Raw genomic sequence first — 19,049 nt, 5'->3', positions numbered from 1 at the left:
CCCTCTCACCTCACAATGCTGCCCCTCCCACCTCAGCTCTTTGTGTCCTTGTCTGCCGTCCTCTTTCCTGCCTAGACCTTCCTTGCTGCGTAGAATGCATTGGCATCCTGCGCCATTCAATTGGCGATAAATCAGCGCATCACATTATTATTCACGGGCTGCTGGTCTATGATTGATTGTGCTGGGAGTGCGTCACGGCCAGCAATATCATCCTACCTCACAAGGTACCCCATTTTGCACTTCAATCCGCACTACTGTCCCCTCATGGCCCCGAAGTCGCACTAACAGCACGGCCTACCTCTAGTAATTACGTACCGTTGACGGCTCCCGCAAGAAAAAGCATACAAATACCTCGAGCTCTCCGGGCGCTCTACCAGAAGCCGTTTCATTGCAGCCCTCAGCCTTCAACAATCCCCATTGTCTCAAGTCGACATCTGTGATAGATAAGCCCAGCGACGCCTCTAGACTTGAGCACAACCGGCAGAATCAAAAAGCGAAAACAAAGCTCGCACGTGTAAGTGGTAGAGTGAAGAGTACAGCGGGCTGGACATCATCGAAGACTTCATACCATGTCTTCCGTCACGGTCGAGTGCGACAGCGGAAATGGCTATGATGGCCGATTAGGGCTCCGGATCTCCTCGGTCTTTGTCATTGGCTTCGGGTCTATGTTAGGTATGTTTCCAACATGCGATGCTGGCTATTTCCAGCTCCCAAGCGCAACAGCTGATGTCCCTACGCAGGTGTTCTCCTCCCCATTGCCGCTGCTCGAACGAAACGCATGCGTGTTCCACCGCTAGCCTTCTTCATTACGAAGTATTTTGGGTCAGGTGTTATCATAGCAACAGCTTTCATACATGTAAGCCTCCAAAGCACCCCTATTTTTCTATCACAATGCTCCTGCTTACATACTCCAGCTGCTTGCGCCGGCTGTCGGGGCTCTTAGCTCGCCATGTCTAACTGGACCTATCACAGATTACAGCTGGGCAGAAGGGATTGCCCTTATGACAGTCTTCACGATGTTCTTTGTCGAGCTGATGGCGGCTCGGTTTGATATATTTGGGTCAAAGGCACACGATATCGAGGCCAGCGACCCTTCTTTGGGTGTGATGCGGCAAAATGAGAAATCCCATGATGCACCACTTATAATACGAAAAGGTTTGTCCATCACCCTCCCGTTCCAGAGTCCGGGCTAATTTAGGAGCAGATTCGGGAAAACATAGCCATGGGCATGGTTATGGTCCTCAGCCAATATCATCAGCAGGCGACGTGACTGTTCGAGCTTCAGACTCGAATTCTAGTTCTTTGGAAGGTCCATCCAAAGACCCCTCCCACGGAGCAATTCCTGGGAGAACAGACGACTTCACGTACCCACCAGGAGGCGATGATCACCTGGGCCATCAGCGTGACCACATGACAGACGATGACCATTTTGCGGCTCAGATGACTGCCCTCTTCATTCTCGAATTCGGAGTCATCTTTCATTCCATTTTCATTGGTCTCACACTCGCCGTTGCTGGTCATGAGTTCAATATACTTTACATTGTGCTTGTCTTCCACCAGACATTCGAGGGCCTTGGTCTGGGCTCTCGACTCGCCACCGCCGAATGGCCAAAAAAGAAGGCTTGGATGCCATGGGTACTGGGTGCCGCATATGGAGTTTCCACACCTATTGCCATCGCCATCGGGTTGGGCGTGCGCACGACTTTCACACCCGGCAGTCAAAGGACTCTGATTGTGAATGGCGTCTTCGATTCGATCAGCGCCGGTATTCTGATCTACACGGGACTCGTGGAACTCATGGCTCACGAATTCATGTTCAACCCGGAGATGCGCAAGAGCTCGATCAAGATGATGCTATTCGCTTATCTCTGCATGTGTCTTGGCGCAGGACTTATGGCCTTGCTTGGCAAATGGGCCTGAAAAAACGATCTAACGCTTTGATGAACGACCTTTCCATAGACTCGGTGATAGTCTGGATTGTAAAACTGGAGAGAGGCTACGAAAGCCGCTTCAAGGACTGTGGAGAGATTAGATGGAAGGGAGAATAGGGGTTAAGCGAGAAATTGTTGAAACCTGAGGCGATGAAGTTTATACTGTCGAGGTGCGCTCTGAAGAAATTGATAAGCACCAACCTAGGGGTGATAATGGATTTCATCTTCTGTTCAGATGTTGATCTACATGTCATCTTGTGATTATCGTTTCGGAAAGGTTGTAACGGGTGCTGCTCTAATATCTGACGGCAAGAGCGGCCAGCGACCAGAGTCGTATCTGATTTAAGTTCAACCTTCACGCAACTCCTACCGCCTTCCTCCTTCATTCTTTCCACCTCACAGCCGCTCCTTCCTTCCTCGTTACTTTGCATCTTCTTAAATCCGCACCCTTCGCGCCACCCTTCCTCCATCTTTCATCAATTCATCACACAACATCGCTATATTTCATCGTTCGTTACGCCACCACGGCTTTGCATCATTACAGAGCATTCCACATCACTTTATCGTTCTGATTATACCCTCACAGTGTTCCTTGCCTGTTCATTGTGAGTTGATATCGCCCGCCTCTGGAGAGGAACGGTGGGATTGAACAACCACCATGTCTCGCCACGAAACCTCTAACTCTAAGGTGAACGGCAACTTCGAAAGAGTGACCAAAGATACGGAGAAAGAATGGGAAGGAAAGTACCTCGAATTTCACGATTTCATTTCTTGGCAAAGGAACAGGGACGAGACTCGGCTTCAGAAACGACAAGAGGCAGAACTTGCTCAGATCATGCTTCGACATGAGGCAGAGATGGGACAACTTTCTGCTCGATGGGATAGCTGTCTTGAGAAATTGAGCAAGGTCGAAAAGCACAGCTTAGATGCGGTGCCTCGGTGGACGGAAATATTGAGGTCCTCTTTTCCGCATGAAAACACTGTGGGCACGTCCGACAACCCTCGTGTAGAAGGCAACCAACTGGTTTCGAGGCAGAATATATCGACCCCAGAGCGGCCACCCCTGGACTCTCCACCAGCAGCCGGGGCCAGCGGCCTTCCGACGCCCCCCAGTTCCTCTGCCACGAGTCCCGGGGGCCCTTCGAACGCTAACCCTCTGAACACGAATAAGCTTCCTGCACCGGCAGCACCGGCAGACAAAGAAGAGAGCGTTAGCGTTGAGCCATTGCTGCTAAAAGACAATGATAGTGACTTGAGTTCTCTACGTAGCGTCACACCGGAAGAGCCGCTGGATTTGAGGTCAGTGAGGATCCAGGATCTTGCTGCGAACGAAGCTGTGTTTCAATCCAAATTGCTTAAACCTAGCGGTACATTCTACGTCTTGAGATGTCACGAATGCAGAGGGGAGCTCTTCAGTTTGTCTGGCAAGACGAGTATACTTACATTCAAGAATCATTTGAGGAAGTGTCGGCCGGCACTCGGCAGGTTCCGAAGTGATCAGAAAGTACTACTTGTTTTTGGTACAAAGATCGCCGATGCCGACGTAGACTGGTACGAACGGAGAGAACGAACACTCTACCCCGGCAGTTCTCCGCACGGGAACGCTTCTAAGGCAACGGTCGATGCCGCCATCACAGGCGGAGGTTCTGGAAACAGAAATCATGTCGGAGCTGGGACATGTAAAGACGCCAGACAGACTGGATTGTCCCAGACAGTTGGGAATGATAAAGATTCATCGAGCAGCAGCGAAACTGAGGAAAGCGATGAAAGCGATGAAAGCGATACTTCCGACGTGAGCAATGAAGATTCAATGTCCCAGGAAGATGGGGAGGATTGGGAGGATTGCGAGGATTGCGAGGATTGCGAGGATGAGGAGCATCCCAAAGACGATGATCCAGAAGATGCGACCTATGAGGATGAGGCTGTGGATGAGGTTGAGGATGAGGCTGAGGATGAGGATGAATATGAGGCTGAGGATGAGGATGAGGATGAGGATGAGGAGCAAGAAACATGCGACGATTCCGACGGAGCTGAAGAGCCTGGACCCAACCCGAACATTCTCTTCAAGAGCTATGCCAAGGGTCCGTGTGTTTGATTCAATTGATATGCCAAAGGCTAATTTCACTTAGCACGACAATCTACGAACAATTCCGATACATTTAAACCGCGGCCTTCGACCCAATCTCGCCGAGCAAGATCGCCGATTAGCAACCAAAAGCGCCGTACTGACACATCACCAGAGAAAACGGCCAGCAGTGAATCCAAGCGGCTTCGCAAAAGCTACACGGCTGCTTCGACTCCAGGCTCCTCTAGAAGTGGCGTGACTCAAAAGCAAAAGCAGACGCTCTCTGTCCAACATAAAAAGCGCCCTTATTGGCATACTACCCGGAGCAATGGAAACAACGGACTCTTCGAGGGGTTACCAAACTACTAAACGACCAAGTAAGGTCAGAAGATACCGTGGGTGATGTTAAGCCACGAGCTTTGTATTATTAAGGCATCACTGCAGCGAATAAAGCGTATTGAACCACTCCTTAAATTCCTCTTATTGAGCGATGTGGGAGACTCCGGACTCCTTTGCGAAGAGAAAACCTGTAATTCAGTTCCTGTCAATCCACAGGAACGTAGTGGAACAGCTGGAGGGGAAGCCACCAAACTTGTAATTTTTCATCTTCAGCACTCCCAGGATTACCTCGGTCGTCAGGCCTCTGAAACTTTTACATTTGCAGACATTATTTGAAAAGGGCTTTGATTGGAGGTAGCGCCAATGCCCATATCAGTACGAAATGGCCATCCTCGTAAATTCTTCGGAGCCAAGATCCAGGGAACCAATTTCGTACAATAATCATTAAAGATATTCAGGGGGCTCATACGTACAGAGACTACATGGCACATTGGAAGCAAATGAAAACGACGATGCAGTTATGGAGGCCTTGGATGAATAAAACACTGGGTCAGGCATGCCGCGATAGGACCTTGCCAGAAGGACTCCTTGAACGTATCGGCCTTGCTTACGACCTTGCCAAGACTACGGCTTGGTATCATCGAGCAGAGATTCTCTTGAGGTCAGTCTCTGATGATACCATTATCCCCAAGAAGATATCTTCAGGCAATATGGTGCCGTTCTTGACCAGATTAAAGAACGCGAGACATGTAAGACGTGATTTTCTTTGGTTTTGTAGTACCGTGACTCAATCAAAACCAGATCCTGGAACAAACAACTAGCATTGTATACGATACTCGTTACGAGGCTCCGCAGTTCGGGAAGTTGCACGAGCACTCGCGATTCACCGACGTCTGGAGGCATTCAAGCTCCAGCCATCTCGCTAGACGATAAACGGGATGAAGATTCAGAAATTGTTGTGGGTAATAGTAAAAGTCGTAGAGAGAAAAACTCTGAACGAGCTGCAAGATGCAAGGAAGGAAGCTTTGCATGCGATCAGACTGGCAAGAAAACTTAATGAGAAATTCCCCATATTCAAGCAATATATATGATCTAACGCTCTCGCAAGTGAAATTTCGCGTTTTGGAGGAAGGAGACGACTGTCAACCCATGGATGCTTGTTGGAGCAGTGATCCTGTGGAATCTGTCCGACAGTAAGAACGAAAAACCTGCGCCGGCATCAGTGATGGTGACAGAAGAGGGTAGGTTCCCAGACTTCACGAAACTTCTGTTGTTGCATTTGGTTGACTGGAAATTAGGGACAAGAGCGAAACTAGAGTTGTCATATATCGAAGCTGCTTTGCAGACTGCCTACGAGGAGACATATCTGGAGATGTTCAAAACTCACGCGGCCCTTGCAAGAGAGTTCAAGGCTCGTTCCGCGAGGACGCCGGAATTTGACTACGTTACTAGCGATGCCTGAGAGAAGGAGAAGTCGTCCTGTGGCTCGCACATAGGGTACATTCGAATTTCTTTACAGTCTGTCATCGCACATGACTGTTTTCCTATTCTTTAGAAATATTATTGCTTCGTATACTTGATCTTTTCGGTTGAGAATACTTCTGGCCTAAAGCCTCGCCGCAGTACACATTACAACCCTGCATCTCTAAGCAATTCTGGCGTATATTATTACCCGACTCCTCAACACAGTAGAGCTGGTCTGAAATATCAACAAAAAAATTGGTAAGAACGAATACTGTCAAGCACTGGCTTGATTTTTCCCTTCCAACTAAATTTGCACATGCCCACTCATCAAGTATCACAAGCACAATGACGAAAGGGGCTGAATGATCAAGCGTATTTTCACATTGAGATATAGACCTTCCCCAGCCCAAAACGCCACAATGCATACGTGCCCTTCAATACAAATGGGAACGGCATTCCCTTCTTACACGCTGGCCTGCGTCTCGGTTCAGCACGCCCCAAACCTAGCACAGCGAGGCCGGCTCAGTATATCCCACGGTTCCTCATCTATCAAATCCGTTCTCAACATATAGCAAGGAATTTTAAGGGCTTGCCCAGCCTCCGGCAACATCCACCCACTCTGCAAGACAAGAGCCTTGTTTTCCTTCAACATCCACAATGTCGGTATCACATCTACATCTGCACCCAACGCCATTCTCCTTCACGGGATCCCACGAATCCCAGTATTCGTCTTCTTCTTTCCGTTTTTTTTCATCTAATGTAGTCTTTTCTAGAAAGGGAGATCGTGGCATTTGGCGAGCCGGTGCGTTCGCGGGACAATGTTGGATCGTGGTGTGTCGGTAGCCAAAGTCGCGGAAATAATGGATGTCTCTTGGAGCGAGAAGGGCTCCGGCTGCAAGGGAGTGGATTGGAGCGTCTCCCCACTAATGTGAATTAGCACAATTCAAATGTTCTGAAGGCAATATCAACTTACACGTTCCATCCAAAACCCCCCGCTGCGATCCATCATTTGGAAGAAGTCTTCGTACTCCTTACTCCTGAACCAACTGAGTCTGGCGATTTCAAAATTCGACCAGAAATGGCACATGTTGTACTTCTCTCCCTCCATAGCTTCTGGATCGATGGTTGGTAGAGAAGCTCGAGATGGATCACCTCGAAGGATTTCTTCCGGCAGAGGGTGTTTGTAATTCGGATCGTCTTCTGGTAGCTCCTCTGTCTTCTCTGGTTGAGGCTCGACGAACATTTCCCACAGCCCCTGAGAAGTCAAGTTGTTGACCCTCTTGTATGCGGATGCGTATCTGAAGATATTCGGCACGGTCTCCTTCAATTCCTTGACTGCGATGGTGAAGCCGTATGTTTTGTTCGATTCGATCATCCTCAAAAATGGGTCGCTGCGGATGTTAGCTCAGTTGGACTCAGATTGGACACCACAACATACTATGTAATGTCACAGAAATATTTGATTTCTGGTTCCAAGCGCCAGTACCATTCGTACTTGGCCAAGAGTTCATGCTTGTAGAAGAATCTGGATCAAGTAAGCAGTGATTTCAATCTTAGGAGAAGCGCTTCATACCCCGAGTAGAATCTGCACATGGCATGATAACTTTCCATGCCACCGTACATGATAGCTTGATCTCCCTGCTTCTCAATACCCTCCTTGGCGACCTTGGGATCTATCCAGTCTGGGAATCCCCACATCTTGGGGTCGATCTTCCCAAACTCCACAGGAGAACTTGTGTAATTCTGGATCGTCTCCTTGAAGGTTGAATTGAAGTCGGCATCGTTCAAGAACACGTAGGGGTAATGGTACCACCTGTTGAAGTGTCTCTCGATGGACTTGACGGACTGGATGACACCATCTAACTCCTTGTTCCTCGCCAAGACCACAAATGCCGCGTTCGCTCTAGGTTGCGAAGTATCTGGCTCTAAGCAGCCTGTGACAAAGACCTTGTCATGCTCTTCGCTGATTTTCCTGGTGAAGAATAAGGGTTAGCCCAACAGGTCAACGTAACACCTCGGAAGTAAGCGTACCTAATAGCTGGTGGTGCCCCAGCAGGCATTAATATGCCGACTCCTGATTTAGGATGTCGGACGAATAGCACCAAGATCAATACAACGACAATGCAAGGAAATAATAGAACAACGCCGAGGGGTATTGAAATGCTGGAGTTGCCCTTCAATCTGAGCGGCCGCCGGAAGAACGCCAATCTAGAAGAAGCCTTCGTCTTTTCCTTGACTTCGTCCATCGAAGGCAGACTCCGCGCAGACGGTATTCGCTTCATCACTCTCTGTACGAACCCCATTGCAGCGGTGGCGTTGTGGATCGTGGGGGGAAAAGTTCGATCAAGGGGCTGGGTCCTGGCCCCGGGTCGTCAATCGGATATGGTGAGGCCGTAGATATTACAATAGGTACTTAGAAACGCAGGATTGAATCGAAGTATGTGCGGAAGGTATGCGCCGAGCTCTATCGGCAGGCTGGGTGATGCTTCTAACGAGCGGATAGAGGAGATGTCCTCGAGAAAGACGCAGATGAGCGTGCGATGACGCGTAGGCGGGAGGGCTCCCGTCTACGGCACTGAGATGCAGGAGGCGAGTCGAAGAAGTCTATGACATTCAATGGGACGTCGGGACAATAGGGTCGCGATTATAGCGCTGGTTGAGTCGAGGTTGAAGAAAGCGAGAGGCTCGTCGTTTGCGTGATAGGAGTTGACCAGTTGCTCGTAGCATTCCGCTAAAGCTCTTGGCAGCGGACAGGGGCTGCAGCCCGGGAAGGCAAACAAGAACAAGCTGAGAGTGCGCGCCGTGATTGGGTGAGGGCAGGATTATGCATAGGAAGAACACCTACCGGCGATAAAATTCAGATTCGGTTGGATTTACAGTGTGTTCTAGAGCTACAGTATTGCCTAGTCAGCTGTGGCTGAAGCTGTTAAATTCTGCAGCAGGAGAAAGTGGCCAGTTCGGGTGTCCGTAGTATCTATTTCCATCGTCATGCTCTCGTGTTCTCTTGATCACGTGATCACTATTACTTTGCCCCTGTTGGAATTCGCCCGTTTTTCGTTACAGTATTGATTGAGGCTGAACCTCGCATTCGAGCTCTGGATCTGTGGCAAGAGCTCAACGAATTTCTGCGTAACCCTAAGCTCCTGCTTGCCACTCTTCACCCACGCGTGAACATTACTTTTCAATCCTGGGCTACCGGTTCGGCTGCGTAGCGCAGAGCGTTGACAAAAAGTGCTACCATGACATCCCAGCACGGGGAATGCAAGAGCCTGAATCCCTGATCCGGCAGCTTTGGCTTTCAAAAATCCCCAGGAAGTAATCTACATCTGCATCAAAGCAACCTTATCGATATCAGGTAGCTCAAGCCAATCAGGCTGCCCAAGAGGCAACCCACTCAAAAATGTCGAAAATAACCCCCAAGAACCTCCACTACGACGACACTCTCCCACCTTTCCTAGCCCGCCTGCGAGCAAACAATGCCTCTTCGGACGGTCGACACGAATACCACGTCGCACGACCCAAGAAAGCGCGGAATGCCGAGGAGGAGGCCGAGGATGAGCCAGTGTACTTCGACGAGGGAACTGGGGAGACGTTGACGAAGACTGAATGGGAAGCTAAGGATACTGCTCTTGAAGCTGAGGCCGGGAAGGGGGATGCTAGGGGTGAGAAGGAGGGAGCCGAGATAGAGGAGGGAAAGGAGACGAAGGAGAGCAAAGAGAAGCTGGCTGCGATTGGGTCGACTAAGAAGAGGAAGGCGGGGAAGGTTGTTGGTGGGGATGATGAGGAAGTAACGGCGGAGTCTGAAAAGAAGCCAATATCTAAACCTGAAGGCAAGAAAGTGGAGAAGGGGAAATCTGCAAAAAAGGGAAAGAAGATCAAACTGAGCTTTGGTGATGATGAATGACGGTCTTCTCAAATTACTGGGGTTGGGCTCCCCAAAGAAGATATTGGGCGTACAGGTTGTGGGCTTCAGCATTCTAGATACCCTTGCTGCGAAAAACGAAATGAAGTTCTAGTGAAACCATTGTAGATTTGCTATTCGTTTTCCGAGCAGCATATCGTATCCTTGGATATGATGAGCTATACCTCCCAGCCACCCCCCTAGATACAATTGTCAAATGAAATGGCATTCACTACCAGACGCTACGCTATGCCACCAAAGCGCACGAATGATCAGAAAAGATTGCTAGAACCATACCCACGACCCAGTCCCACCGCAGTAGAACGCCAGAGATAGAACAAAGAAAGTGATGTGAAAACGACCCATCCAGGTTACCATGCCCAAATGCAACTTCCAGAGAGTACTGCAATATGCGGTAGATTTGGAATAAGACACTTTCGCTCTGCTTGGTTCATGCCCGGCTATTTTGTTGAACGAAGTCCCAAAGCATCTTGACCAGCGTATCTGGTAAGGTGTACAGATCGACATGGAACTCGCCCTCTGCAGCACAGTCAGAAGAGAGACAATTGAACACGATTGGGAGTACTCACGCTCGATATCGTTCTTTGTGTACGTATCCTCAGACTTGTTGTCATGTATCATTTGAACAACCTGCAGCAGGTCATCCTCTCCAAGTTTGACCAAGCCGTCTGCCAACTTCTCCATGTCCACAGAGTTTATAGTCTTCTTCCGTGGTACCTTCTCTCCACCCTTCCTCTTCGCACCGTTCTCATCACCTGGAACTGGACCGCTTTCACGTAGAATGTTGATGAGGGCGGCGCTTGGGTTCTTGAAGTTGACAACATGCTTTGCCTCGTAACGGTTCTTGGCAAAGTTCAAGTCATGGGTGAGAGTGTTCTTGCCGCCCTTCTCGGTAGTATAGAGGTCAATTGTCATGTCAAACTCTCCCCATCCCTCGTTCTCGCATCGAAAGGGTGGTTCATGGAAGGCTAAGGGTAAAAGGCGTCAGCAATCTTCTTCACATCCAGAGGTAGCACACTCACTTTGGACAGGATTGGCAAAGGAGGGATGCAAGTTGTACACAGCTTTTGTGAAACAGTTGGCCGGCTTCTCATGGCCTGCTTCATCGAGGAGATAAATCTCAATGTTCCAGGTCTTCATTGGAAAACCTTCCATTTCGGAAGGCTTGTCACTGAAAGAGGCTATCAGCACACCCGCTATCGCTTTTGTCAATTGCGGGGAAATTTTCGACGTACATGTTGCGCTGCTCCGTGACGAGCTTCACGGTCCGCTTGATCTGTAAGATGTTAGCTTGTGTGGCATGGATTTCTGGCTCTCAAAGGTGAGCGCGCAGTAGATTTGGTTGAATATACGCACATCCGCGACCATCTTGACAGCTTTTCTTTGCTCGAGCACGGCACTAAAGTAGTTCGAGAGTGCTGACCGTCTTGAGGAGGAGTTGGAGCGCGTCGCGAAGGTGGTTGGTGGGGAAGGAGCTTTGGGTTTAGCGGGTCGGCGTTTTTAGCTTCCGTGTGAAAGTGAGCGTGACAGGCCAGGAAGTGAAAAATAGAGGATCTTAAGTAAAGATTTCTAAAGATTTCTTCACAACTGAAGGTGAAGTTCCAAGTTCCAAATGTGTTTGTTGGTGGGCAAGTAATGTTGTTATTTTCCACGGCGTTTTATCACCTTGATTCAAGGTGAATGCCTAAGAAGTGACCATTGGCAACGACATCACTTTTATGCACCAACTCAAAAGCACATGGGGGACAAAGAGGGACTGCTATTTTAGTCTAACTACAATCTCATGTGTCACAGTCTTGAGACAGATGACCATGGTTGACCTTCCAAATCGTCCAGCATCATCAAATCTACGACCCACTTCTCAAGAAGAGACCAAGACCGCTCAATTGTCAAGATCTATCTCGAGGAGTGTTACAAAGGTTGCTTTTCAAGAAGCATGACGCACAAGGGGTTCATGGTGTATTGGAAAGGAATTCATGCAAAGGGGTTGTTCGTGACGTTCGTAGTTGTATGTTGCCGTCTTGAATCCTGCAAAGTCGAGATCAAGGCGAGTTCTATGCGGTCGGCTTAGGAGGATTGAGCGAAGAGAAGCTCATTCTCCTGTTGGGCCTTGATGAATGCCTCCTTGAACAGATTGGCGTCTGGCAGTAGTGTTAGCTAATGTCTGCTTGACAAGGCAGTAGACTTACTCTCGGAGTTGGCAAATCGAATAGCAAGAGTCTGGGCCTCGGGCTCACCCTCACTGACATCCGCAGCAGCGTTCCAAACCCAACTTCGGTCACTGCCAACGTTGGGAGAAAGCTTCATTTCGGGAACGACTACTTGAGGGTCAGCGTTTGCCTAAAAAGTCTCAAGCAGTCTCAACATACCATAGTGGTTGGCGCAGACCTTCAAAGTCTTATCTCTTCGCATGACCAATCTCGTCTTGCCGTTCTCCTTGTGCTTCAAGAGTCTAACATCACCAGTCCCGCGCTCCTTCCACTCATTGGCCTCCTTGTTGAACTTGAAGAGCTTTGCGCGCATCTTGAAAACCTGCTCCTCGAGCTCCTCGTTGGTCTTGACCTCAACTTTCTCGGTGAGACGGATGACGGGTTCGAAATGGACATCTTCTGACTCTGGGGCTTCATCCTACCCACAAATATGTCAGCTTTTGTCTGGCAAACTCGAATGTGGAGCCATATACCTCTGGGTTTTCCTCAGCAGCGGCGGCCTTCTGAGCCTTTGCGGATCCAGATACATCACCACGGTCCTCATCCTCTCCTTTCTTCTCCTTCTTTGCTCCTCCACCGAACATAGAGAAAACATTGTCGGCGACGCCAGAAGCAGCGGAGGTGACGGTCGAGGCAGCAGCTGAAGCAGCATTTGTCAAGGTCTGTTACAGTCAGTTTCAAAGATCATTCGGTCTTTAGATCGCAAGGGGCAGGGCTTAAAAAAAAGTTAACTTACGGATGCCGGGGTATCAGGGGTCGCCTTTGGAGCTTCTGCCGCCTTCTCGTCGCCATGGAGGGGCTTCTCAATCTCGGTCTGAGCGAGCTTGGGCTCGTTGCTGGCGTCTGCCATCTTGGTTTCTGTAAATGCTAAAATGCAATACTCTCGGTCGTAGATTTCGTAAGGAGTGCAGGCTGACCTCGAAATATTGTATGACGGTATCGTGGTCAAGTAATATGAGTTGTCAAGTGTAAACGATCTTTCCTATTTGTTGTGGTACTAAGAGCCCAGTAGCCGAGAAATTAGCGCCCCGCGCCTATCTTGCCCCTGACTCTTATCAATTCACCTTAAAAAGGCCGGGAGTTGTCCTTGACTTCCTATTGCGTGAATCACCGCCTCATAGCAGCCAGTTTAGTTCCTTTTTGCAAGTCCTTCACAGCTCCAGCTTTGCCAGCACGGAGCACACATTGCAAAATCAATTCGAATCACAATTACAATATGGGGTTCTTGAAATCACCTCCGAGGGTATGTTGCATAACTAAGAAAACCTATGTATTCCCTGACACCATATTCTCGTTGCCGCAGCCAATGGCTATCTCTGAATGGAGGCCTCGAGACCGTAGTGCCTTCACCAGCCCATACCTAACCCCATACCTCGCTCAATCAAAGCAACTCCAAAATCAAAGTACGAAAATACTCCCAGCGGAACCAGTCAAATCAAAAAGGATGCATGCCATTACTCCCAACATCCCAATCAAATGCTTAATTCCGTGCGTTCTTCGCAGTCTTTCTGGTTGCACGAGCTTCCTTCTTTGCGGCCTTCTTCGCTGCCCGACTGGCCTTCTTCTTCTCGTTGGCGCAAGTCTTACGATTCTTTCGAGATTCTTCCGCCCGACTTCGAGTTGCCTCGGCCGCACGTCGTTGATATTCGCGGTACTCCTGCTCCTTGCCCTGAAGCTTTAACCAAAGAAGCTTCGATCGAACCTGAGCCTTCGTCAACTCCTCATCCAGCGGCTCTCGCAGATGCTGGAGGGAGTTCATGCGCTTGGAGATCTGTGCTTCAGCTTCAGAAAGCTGAATCCCTAGTTCCTTCGAGATGATGGCACTGCGTTTGGCAGCCTCAAGTGACACGGACTTGGCCAGTTCAGTGAGGCTGGTACCGGCTGATGCTGCTTGCTCCATAGCCGCTCGCCAAATTTCTTCTATTCGGGACAAGGTGGACTGTGAATGAAGGCGTGCTTCTTCGGCCATGTTTTCGGCAGCTCCAAGCATTTGACCAAATACTTGAGGGTCGAGAAGGTTGGCGTCTTCCGGTAGGAATGAGGACAGCTTGTTAACAAGACTTTGCCATGTCTGAGAGGCAGTGGTTCCAAAGTCAACTTGGAAAGTCTCGTTGACTCTGGGTTTCTTCGTTGTGACGATTGAGATATTGAGGACGCCATAGGCCTCCTTTTTGGGTAAAAGTAACACGATACCATCGTCAGAGCTGTAAGCTCGCTCGGTCTCAACAGTGATATTGTCTCTGGTGATGTTGACAGACATTGCTTCCTTCGTGAGCCAGCTGAGCTTTGTGGCGGATGGAATGCGGATCAAGATTTCTCTATCCCCGAGCACCTCAGCAGCACAAACAGAGGATTTATTGACCGATTTTGCAAGATTCTGAACAGCTTGTGAAAGCTTTCCAATTTCCATTGATGGTAGCACTGACAAGCTATTCGGCCCTGGAGCCTGGGATTCGGTGATAGTGATCGTGCGAGTTGACGTCTGAACTGCGATCGAAGTGGGGGTCGAGGTAATGCTTGGAATTGGAGGTGCTAGAATGAGAGAGGCAGTCGAAGATATCGAAACGGCAGACATAATCTTGCTGTTGACGGAAATTGCAGGTCCAGATGAGACACGGTAAAAGCGATAGCTTGGAATACCTGTCAAGACTGCGGCAAAAACGCTCAAAAGAAGGACCCCAACGGGTAGAACAGCTCTCCACACTGCTCCACCATTTCTGCTACGGATGAAATTGACACTATCACTGATGCTATATGATGTCTTTTCGAGATCTTGAGGGTTGGTGAGAGTAGCTTCTGCCTTCTTGGCCGCGATTGGAGGAGTTGGGGAATCTAATGGCTCGTGGAGTCCGGTGAGGTATGCGAGGTTCCTGTTCATCTGTCGTGCATCGATGTTCAAAAATGACGCCAGATCGATAGGCAGTCGTTGGTGGATGATGTTTCCTCTTCCGTTAGGATCCCTCGACTCCAAGCACATATGAATCGAGTGTTGATCCAAGGACATACAGTTGCCTCGGTCAAAGAGTTGCTTGTGTGAAATGACAATAGAAGGAATGCTATGTCTGCCCATAAACTTTCTGGCAATCGTTCTTGTTCGTCGAGCCCCGATATCGTCGCTATCCGAGCAGTAGAAAATTGCTACGTGCGGCAACTCCCAGTGAGGTTCCACAATGAAGCCCTCTGCTTCAGGTACCGAATGATATGCAAAGTTGCCATCCAGGGTCAACTTGATGACGTCTGGTTTCTCGGGAGAGTCCTCGAACTTCAAGTTCTCAGCAGAAATGCAATCCTCAACCTTGATCTGATATCCAGAAGAGTGCATCAGCTCAATCTCGGGAGTTCTCTCGGAGCCAAACGCTGACACGGGAACAACATTATAGAGCTGAGATGTAGAATGACGAAGATGGTGGGCACGCTTGCCACTTTCGACAGATGCTGTAACGGAGCTCGCAATCTTGTGAATGATGTCCTGCTTCGCCGAGTGACTTCCGATATACAAGATCCGGAGGGGGTCCCGGGTTGATAGGCCTTGTTTTGTCATAGTCTGGCGGATGGTGGCAACCAGACGCTTTGGAGGGCTCTGTAGCATCATTCCCTTAACGGTATTGGCGGTCTGCTCTTCGTTGAAGTCTGCCACTGTGTGTTTGACGGAGACTGTCTCAGCACCAAGGCTGAAAGGCTCCTCGAATTCGATGGACTGGGTAAGGGGCTTATCGATGTCGTCGAGTAAGATAGCAGAGCTACGGCCTATCGTAGGCGTGTTGAAAGCTTGCTCGACAGCATGATCGAGGTGGGGCAAGGCCGGAATCGATTCTGTCCCTTGGTTGTCTTCATCTCCGCTCTCCTCCTCACTTTGTTCGGTATCTGCGAGGCTTGCAATATCATCGGGACGTCCAAAATCGGTCGAGGCCACGGATTCCGTAGTATTATCGTCACGGCTCTCCTCATCGGTATCGATGAACTCGTAGGTAGACTCGCCGAGGATGCTCTCGTCGGATGGAGCCTCGCTGCGGGTGGACATGTTTGCGACAGATACGCTCTCAACCCAGCTGCTTATTCTCTCGTCTGCGGCAGATGTTGGAAATCGTAGCAAGGTCGAAGAGGTTTCGAGGGTTGGTGGTGCTGGGTTCGGCTGAAGCTCACTGGATGTCTCCATGTCGTTAGCCTTGCTGGGTCATGTCATATCATGTCTCAAAGAAGACGAGGGCCAAAACAGTATGAGAAACAATAGTGGATGAAGTGAATGAAGCTTTGAAGGAAATGAGAAGCCGTACGCTTGTATTCGATTATTTTTGTGGTTCGGGGTTCCGGTTTCTCATGAACTGGACCAAGGGTTCGACGTTGGCTCGCAACTGCCTAGAGCTCGGGCGCTCACCAGGACAGGCTCGGAAACGGAGAGCAAAGGGCGAGTCCAAAGACTGCGATGCTCAGGTAAGCAGGAAGAGGAGCTTGCATGCAATGCTCCAAAGAACAAGAAGGTATGTAACACAGAATGGAGGATGATTCTCATCGTCAGCTTGGAGTTGACCTGGGGGAGGGGGGCACCAGGCGGGAACACGAGTGGGGCGTGCGTCAGCAAAAGCAGCACTCCTGGTGCTCCTTTTAAATACGCCGAAGCAAGCTCGACATCTATCTGCATTCGCAGCAATTCACAACTCACCAGGAGAGCACCTTAGTTGCCCAGATCCCCAAGATGTTTCGAGGAGTGAGTAAAATTTTAAAGGGCGATAAAATAATCGAAGGGGAAAGCAGGTGACCTCTTCATCCAGCCTGACTTGGGACATTGAAGTCGAGTGCCGCCGTATCTGGCTTTAGTGGGGGGCGGATAAGCGATAGCGATAACCATCACGAGGATGGCTTTAGGCGTCACGCCGTCATGTTTGGCTGGAGATCGGGCACTTATCGAGATTGGCTTATTATGCCTGCCCAGAACGAGTGAGAGTGGCAGAGCGCAGAAATATGCGAACATCGTTTTTCACAAATATTTTAGAGTACAGACCATACATTTCTTCTATTAAGCAAGCCAACACCCCTTTCTGGCCCCCTGCATTTATGAATTATGAATTATGTTTCTTGCATAAACCCTTCATAGAGCATAAATAGTCGAGTCCCGATTTAAGACTAAACAAACCCCTTTACTTCAGAACAAGCTGAGGATAAGTGCGCCTAGAGTTCAATTCGAACAGCCGAACTTCAGGGACATGGAGCAGAGCAACCAGATGGGTCTTTTAAGAACTTCCAGGCCGAATGAATTGTGGTGCCAGAGTTCAATATCATCCATCTCAAATCAACGGTCGATAGGAAAAAGGGGGAGAACCGTCACAGGATCAAGAGCGTCTCATGAAGTCTATGCATGATTGAGTTATCCAACGTATCCTCCCAGTCTATCTGGTTCTATTCGTACAGCCTTTTTCCGGTCCCCCTCCTTATTCAGCCACCCAGACGGCAGCCATACCCATTCCCGTTCCAACGCACATACTAGTGACTCCCACCTTCTCTCCTCTTCTCCTCAGCTCATAGAGCAGGGTGCTTACTTGCCTAGCGCCCGTGCATCCCAAAGGATGTCCAAAAGCAATAGCACCACCCTTAGGGTTGATCTTTTTCTGATCAAGTCCCAACTCATTCGCACACCAGACGCACTGACTGGCAAACGCCTCATTGATCTCAAAGATATCCACATCATCCTTGTTGATTCCAGCCTTCGCGAAGACCTTAGGAATTGCAGCCCATGGGCCAATTCCCATAAGCAAAGGAGCAACACCAACAACTGACGCCGCGACATACTTGCCCAGAATGGTCTGGCCAAGTCGCTCAGCAGTAGAACGCTTCATGAGCAGTACAGCGGCAGCACCGTCGGAGATCTGGCTTGCGTTTCCGGCATGGATAGAGCCATCTTTCGCAAATGCTGGCCTGATCTTGCCCAAGCTTTCAGCAGTAATGCCAGGTCGAACTCCGTCATCTTTCGAAACGGTGATCTCCTTCATATCTCCAGTCTTTGGGTCTTCCCATTTGACGGTCAGAGGTGCAATTTCCTCATCGAAGAGACCAGCTTCTTGTGCTTTGATAGCTTTTTGGTATGAGGAGGCCGCGAATTCGTCTTGTAATTTTCGGGAAACGCCTCGGTCCTTGGCCATCTTCTCCGAGAGAACGCCCATGGGTACTTTACAGTTTCGGGATTCTGGGTGTGATTCGAGGAGTTCTGAGAATTCAGTGACGGCACCCGGGCTGCAAAATATTAGCACAATGTACACATATTTTGGGGACAATCATCCTACCCATATTGCAAACTCATGCTCTCCACACCGGCTCCGACGCCCACCTCGATCATACCTGTGCTAATCGCATTCGCAATATCCACGCAAGCTTGTAGACCAGAAGAGCATTGCCTGTTCAGACTCTTGACCGCAGCAGAGACAGGGAAGCCAGCAACAAGAGCCGCAGCACGGAATTCAGTGGCTCCTCCTCCGGGAGGCAAAACTGAGCCAACTGCAATATCCTCGACGAGCGCCGGGTCGATCTTCGAGCGCTCGATGAGAGACTTGAAGGCGCCAGCTAGGAGATCAGCTGCAGCTGTATCTTTGAATCCGCCTTTGCCGCCCTTTGTAAATGCCGTGCGAAGACATGCAGTAACGACGACCTGGCTTTGTTAGGCATTCTCCGCGCCTGGGACATTTGAGGCTACTTACATCGTCTGGGTTCTTTTGCAGAAGCTTAGCTCGCGCAGACGAGCTGTCGCCTTCTGTGGGAGCAATAGTGCTCTTGGAACCAGCAAGGTGGCCAGAGACCTGGGTGAGGCGCTTTTGTGCTGGAAATCCCCGTCAGCCTTGTTTACCTGCCGCACTCCCTTTGGATTGACATACCTGCAGACATGATTGATGAAACGGACAGAGATGAGGCAATGGAGGAAAGTGATCTGTAAGGAAAGGTTTCGGAGGGGGTTTAAGGATTTTGAATAGAAGGGGAGGATTCAGAACGGAGATGGCCATCCTCTCTGTCCTGGTAGTCAGGATGCCTCGGCATTCTCAAGGCCGCTTTGATTGCTAGCCCCCGAAGCGAAACTGTTATCACATGCATGAAAATGGAAATCTTGGGAGCGTCACGCGCCTAGAGAAAAGTAA

The 19,049-nt window shown here is 49.6% G+C and overlaps 10 protein-coding genes across 10 annotated transcripts; 3 read left to right on the top strand and 7 right to left on the bottom strand.

The window, feature by feature from the left end:
* Positions 1–569: 569 nt before the first annotated feature.
* On the top strand, positions 570–1,920 carry K444DRAFT_630572 (ZIP zinc/iron transport family; the record flags this gene model as incomplete). The annotated part of the gene is made up of 4 exons (XM_024883233.1): positions 570–672; positions 741–856; positions 915–1,155; positions 1,205–1,920. 4 exons carry the CDS (start codon positions 570–572, stop codon positions 1,918–1,920), a joined length of 1,176 nt encoding a protein of 391 aa, XP_024735820.1.
* Positions 1,921–2,495: 575 nt separating this feature from the next.
* On the top strand, positions 2,496–4,467 carry K444DRAFT_418574 (uncharacterized protein). The gene is made up of 2 exons (XM_024872688.1): positions 2,496–4,012; positions 4,061–4,467. Exons 1-2 carry the CDS (start codon positions 2,590–2,592, stop codon positions 4,363–4,365), a joined length of 1,728 nt encoding a protein of 575 aa, XP_024735819.1. The 5' UTR covers positions 2,496–2,589; the 3' UTR covers positions 4,366–4,467.
* A 1,371-nt stretch (positions 4,468–5,838) lies between these two features.
* K444DRAFT_418540 (uncharacterized protein) lies at positions 5,839–6,340 on the bottom strand. The gene has a single exon (XM_024872687.1). It carries the CDS (start codon positions 6,222–6,224, stop codon positions 5,880–5,882), a length of 345 nt encoding a protein of 114 aa, XP_024735818.1. The 5' UTR covers positions 6,225–6,340; the 3' UTR covers positions 5,839–5,879.
* A 40-nt stretch (positions 6,341–6,380) lies between these two features.
* K444DRAFT_531313 (glycosyltransferase family 15 protein) lies at positions 6,381–8,102 on the bottom strand (the record flags this gene model as incomplete). The annotated part of the gene is made up of 5 exons (XM_024874970.1): positions 6,381–6,722; positions 6,773–7,190; positions 7,238–7,324; positions 7,373–7,771; positions 7,831–8,102. The coding sequence occupies 5 exons, from the start codon at positions 8,100–8,102 to the stop codon at positions 6,381–6,383; spliced, it is 1,518 nt and encodes a 505-aa protein (XP_024735817.1).
* Positions 8,103–9,199: 1,097 nt separating this feature from the next.
* K444DRAFT_630569 (uncharacterized protein) lies at positions 9,200–9,703 on the top strand (the record flags this gene model as incomplete). The annotated part of the gene is made up of 1 exon (XM_024883232.1): positions 9,200–9,703. One exon carries the CDS (start codon positions 9,200–9,202, stop codon positions 9,701–9,703), a length of 504 nt encoding a protein of 167 aa, XP_024735816.1.
* Positions 9,704–9,963: 260 nt separating this feature from the next.
* Positions 9,964–11,159, bottom strand: K444DRAFT_418484 (SAS complex, SAS5 subunit/transcription initiation factor IID, subunit 14). The gene is made up of 5 exons (XM_024872686.1): positions 11,078–11,159; positions 10,957–10,997; positions 10,744–10,892; positions 10,291–10,689; positions 9,964–10,240 (listed from the first exon to the last, which is right to left on the bottom strand). Exons 1-5 carry the CDS (start codon positions 11,087–11,089, stop codon positions 10,152–10,154), a joined length of 690 nt encoding a protein of 229 aa, XP_024735815.1. The 5' UTR covers positions 11,090–11,159; the 3' UTR covers positions 9,964–10,151.
* Positions 11,160–11,461: 302 nt separating this feature from the next.
* Positions 11,462–12,890, bottom strand: K444DRAFT_664108 (uncharacterized protein). Its single transcript, XM_024886925.1, has 5 exons — positions 12,668–12,890; positions 12,405–12,593; positions 12,091–12,349; positions 11,911–12,039; positions 11,462–11,862 (listed from the first exon to the last, which is right to left on the bottom strand). The coding sequence occupies exons 1-5, from the start codon at positions 12,779–12,781 to the stop codon at positions 11,789–11,791; spliced, it is 765 nt and encodes a 254-aa protein (XP_024735814.1). The 5' UTR covers positions 12,782–12,890; the 3' UTR covers positions 11,462–11,788.
* A 259-nt stretch (positions 12,891–13,149) lies between these two features.
* K444DRAFT_590844 (uncharacterized protein) lies at positions 13,150–16,446 on the bottom strand. The gene is made up of 2 exons (XM_024878167.1): positions 16,206–16,446; positions 13,150–16,081 (listed from the first exon to the last, which is right to left on the bottom strand). The coding sequence occupies exon 2, from the start codon at positions 15,950–15,952 to the stop codon at positions 13,412–13,414; it is 2,541 nt and encodes an 846-aa protein (XP_024735813.1). The 5' UTR covers positions 15,953–16,081; positions 16,206–16,446; the 3' UTR covers positions 13,150–13,411.
* On the bottom strand, positions 16,038–16,686 carry K444DRAFT_418455 (uncharacterized protein). Its single transcript, XM_024872685.1, has 2 exons — positions 16,206–16,686; positions 16,038–16,081 (listed from the first exon to the last, which is right to left on the bottom strand). Exon 1 carries the CDS (start codon positions 16,568–16,570, stop codon positions 16,247–16,249), a length of 324 nt encoding a protein of 107 aa, XP_024735812.1. The 5' UTR covers positions 16,571–16,686; the 3' UTR covers positions 16,038–16,081; positions 16,206–16,246.
* A 576-nt stretch (positions 16,687–17,262) lies between these two features.
* Positions 17,263–18,920, bottom strand: K444DRAFT_664106 (thiolase). Its single transcript, XM_024886924.1, has 4 exons — positions 18,792–18,920; positions 18,618–18,736; positions 18,207–18,568; positions 17,263–18,156 (listed from the first exon to the last, which is right to left on the bottom strand). The coding sequence occupies exons 1-4, from the start codon at positions 18,799–18,801 to the stop codon at positions 17,358–17,360; spliced, it is 1,290 nt and encodes a 429-aa protein (XP_024735811.1). The 5' UTR covers positions 18,802–18,920; the 3' UTR covers positions 17,263–17,357.
* Between the last annotated feature and the right edge of the window lie 129 nt (positions 18,921–19,049).

Source organism: Hyaloscypha bicolor (assembly GCF_002865645.1).
Source record: "Hyaloscypha bicolor E unplaced genomic scaffold K444scaffold_87, whole genome shotgun sequence".
Classification (NCBI taxonomy): Eukaryota; Fungi; Ascomycota; class Leotiomycetes; order Helotiales; family Hyaloscyphaceae; genus Hyaloscypha; species Hyaloscypha bicolor.
This window is presented reverse-complemented; position numbering and strand designations above follow the sequence as displayed.

What these genes read in the sequence shown, in the direction of transcription:
- K444DRAFT_664108 (XM_024886925.1), bottom strand. Translation starts at nt 12,781, where the DNA reads ATGGCAGACGCCAGCAACGAGCCCAAGCTCGCTCAGACCGAGATTGAG. An exon ending in CCCCTGATACCCCGGCATCC is followed by an intron (nt 12,594 to 12,667) that starts GTAAGTTAACTT and finishes TGACTGTAACAG; the next exon opens with ACCTTGACAAATGCTGCTTC. An exon ending in GGTCTGCGCCAACCACTATG is followed by an intron (nt 12,040 to 12,090) that starts GTATGTTGAGAC and finishes ACCCTCAAGTAG; the next exon opens with TCGTTCCCGAAATGAAGCTT.
- K444DRAFT_664106 (XM_024886924.1), bottom strand. An exon ending in TGCAAAAGAACCCAGACGAT is followed by an intron (nt 18,569 to 18,617) that starts GTAAGTAGCCTC and finishes TAACAAAGCCAG; the next exon opens with GTCGTCGTTACTGCATGTCT. An exon ending in AGCATGAGTTTGCAATATGG is followed by an intron (nt 18,157 to 18,206) that starts GTAGGATGATTG and finishes AATATTTTGCAG; the next exon opens with CCCGGGTGCCGTCACTGAAT.
- K444DRAFT_418540 (XM_024872687.1), bottom strand. Translation starts at nt 6,224, where the DNA reads ATGCATTGTGGCGTTTTGGGCTGGGGAAGGTCTATATCTCAATGTGAA.
- K444DRAFT_418484 (XM_024872686.1), bottom strand. An exon ending in GTCACGGAGCAGCGCAACAT is followed by an intron (nt 10,893 to 10,956) that starts GTACGTCGAAAA and finishes AGCCTCTTTCAG; the next exon opens with TGACAAGCCTTCCGAAATGG. An exon ending in CACAAAGAACGATATCGAGC is followed by an intron (nt 10,241 to 10,290) that starts GTGAGTACTCCC and finishes ACTGTGCTGCAG; the next exon opens with AGGGCGAGTTCCATGTCGAT.
- K444DRAFT_590844 (XM_024878167.1), bottom strand. Translation starts at nt 15,952, where the DNA reads ATGTCCACCCGCAGCGAGGCTCCATCCGACGAGAGCATCCTCGGCGAG.
- K444DRAFT_418455 (XM_024872685.1), bottom strand. Translation starts at nt 16,570, where the DNA reads ATGCAGATAGATGTCGAGCTTGCTTCGGCGTATTTAAAAGGAGCACCA.
- K444DRAFT_418574 (XM_024872688.1), top strand. Translation starts at nt 2,590, where the DNA reads ATGTCTCGCCACGAAACCTCTAACTCTAAGGTGAACGGCAACTTCGAA. An exon ending in CTTCAAGAGCTATGCCAAGG is followed by an intron (nt 4,013 to 4,060) that starts GTCCGTGTGTTT and finishes AATTTCACTTAG; the next exon opens with CACGACAATCTACGAACAAT.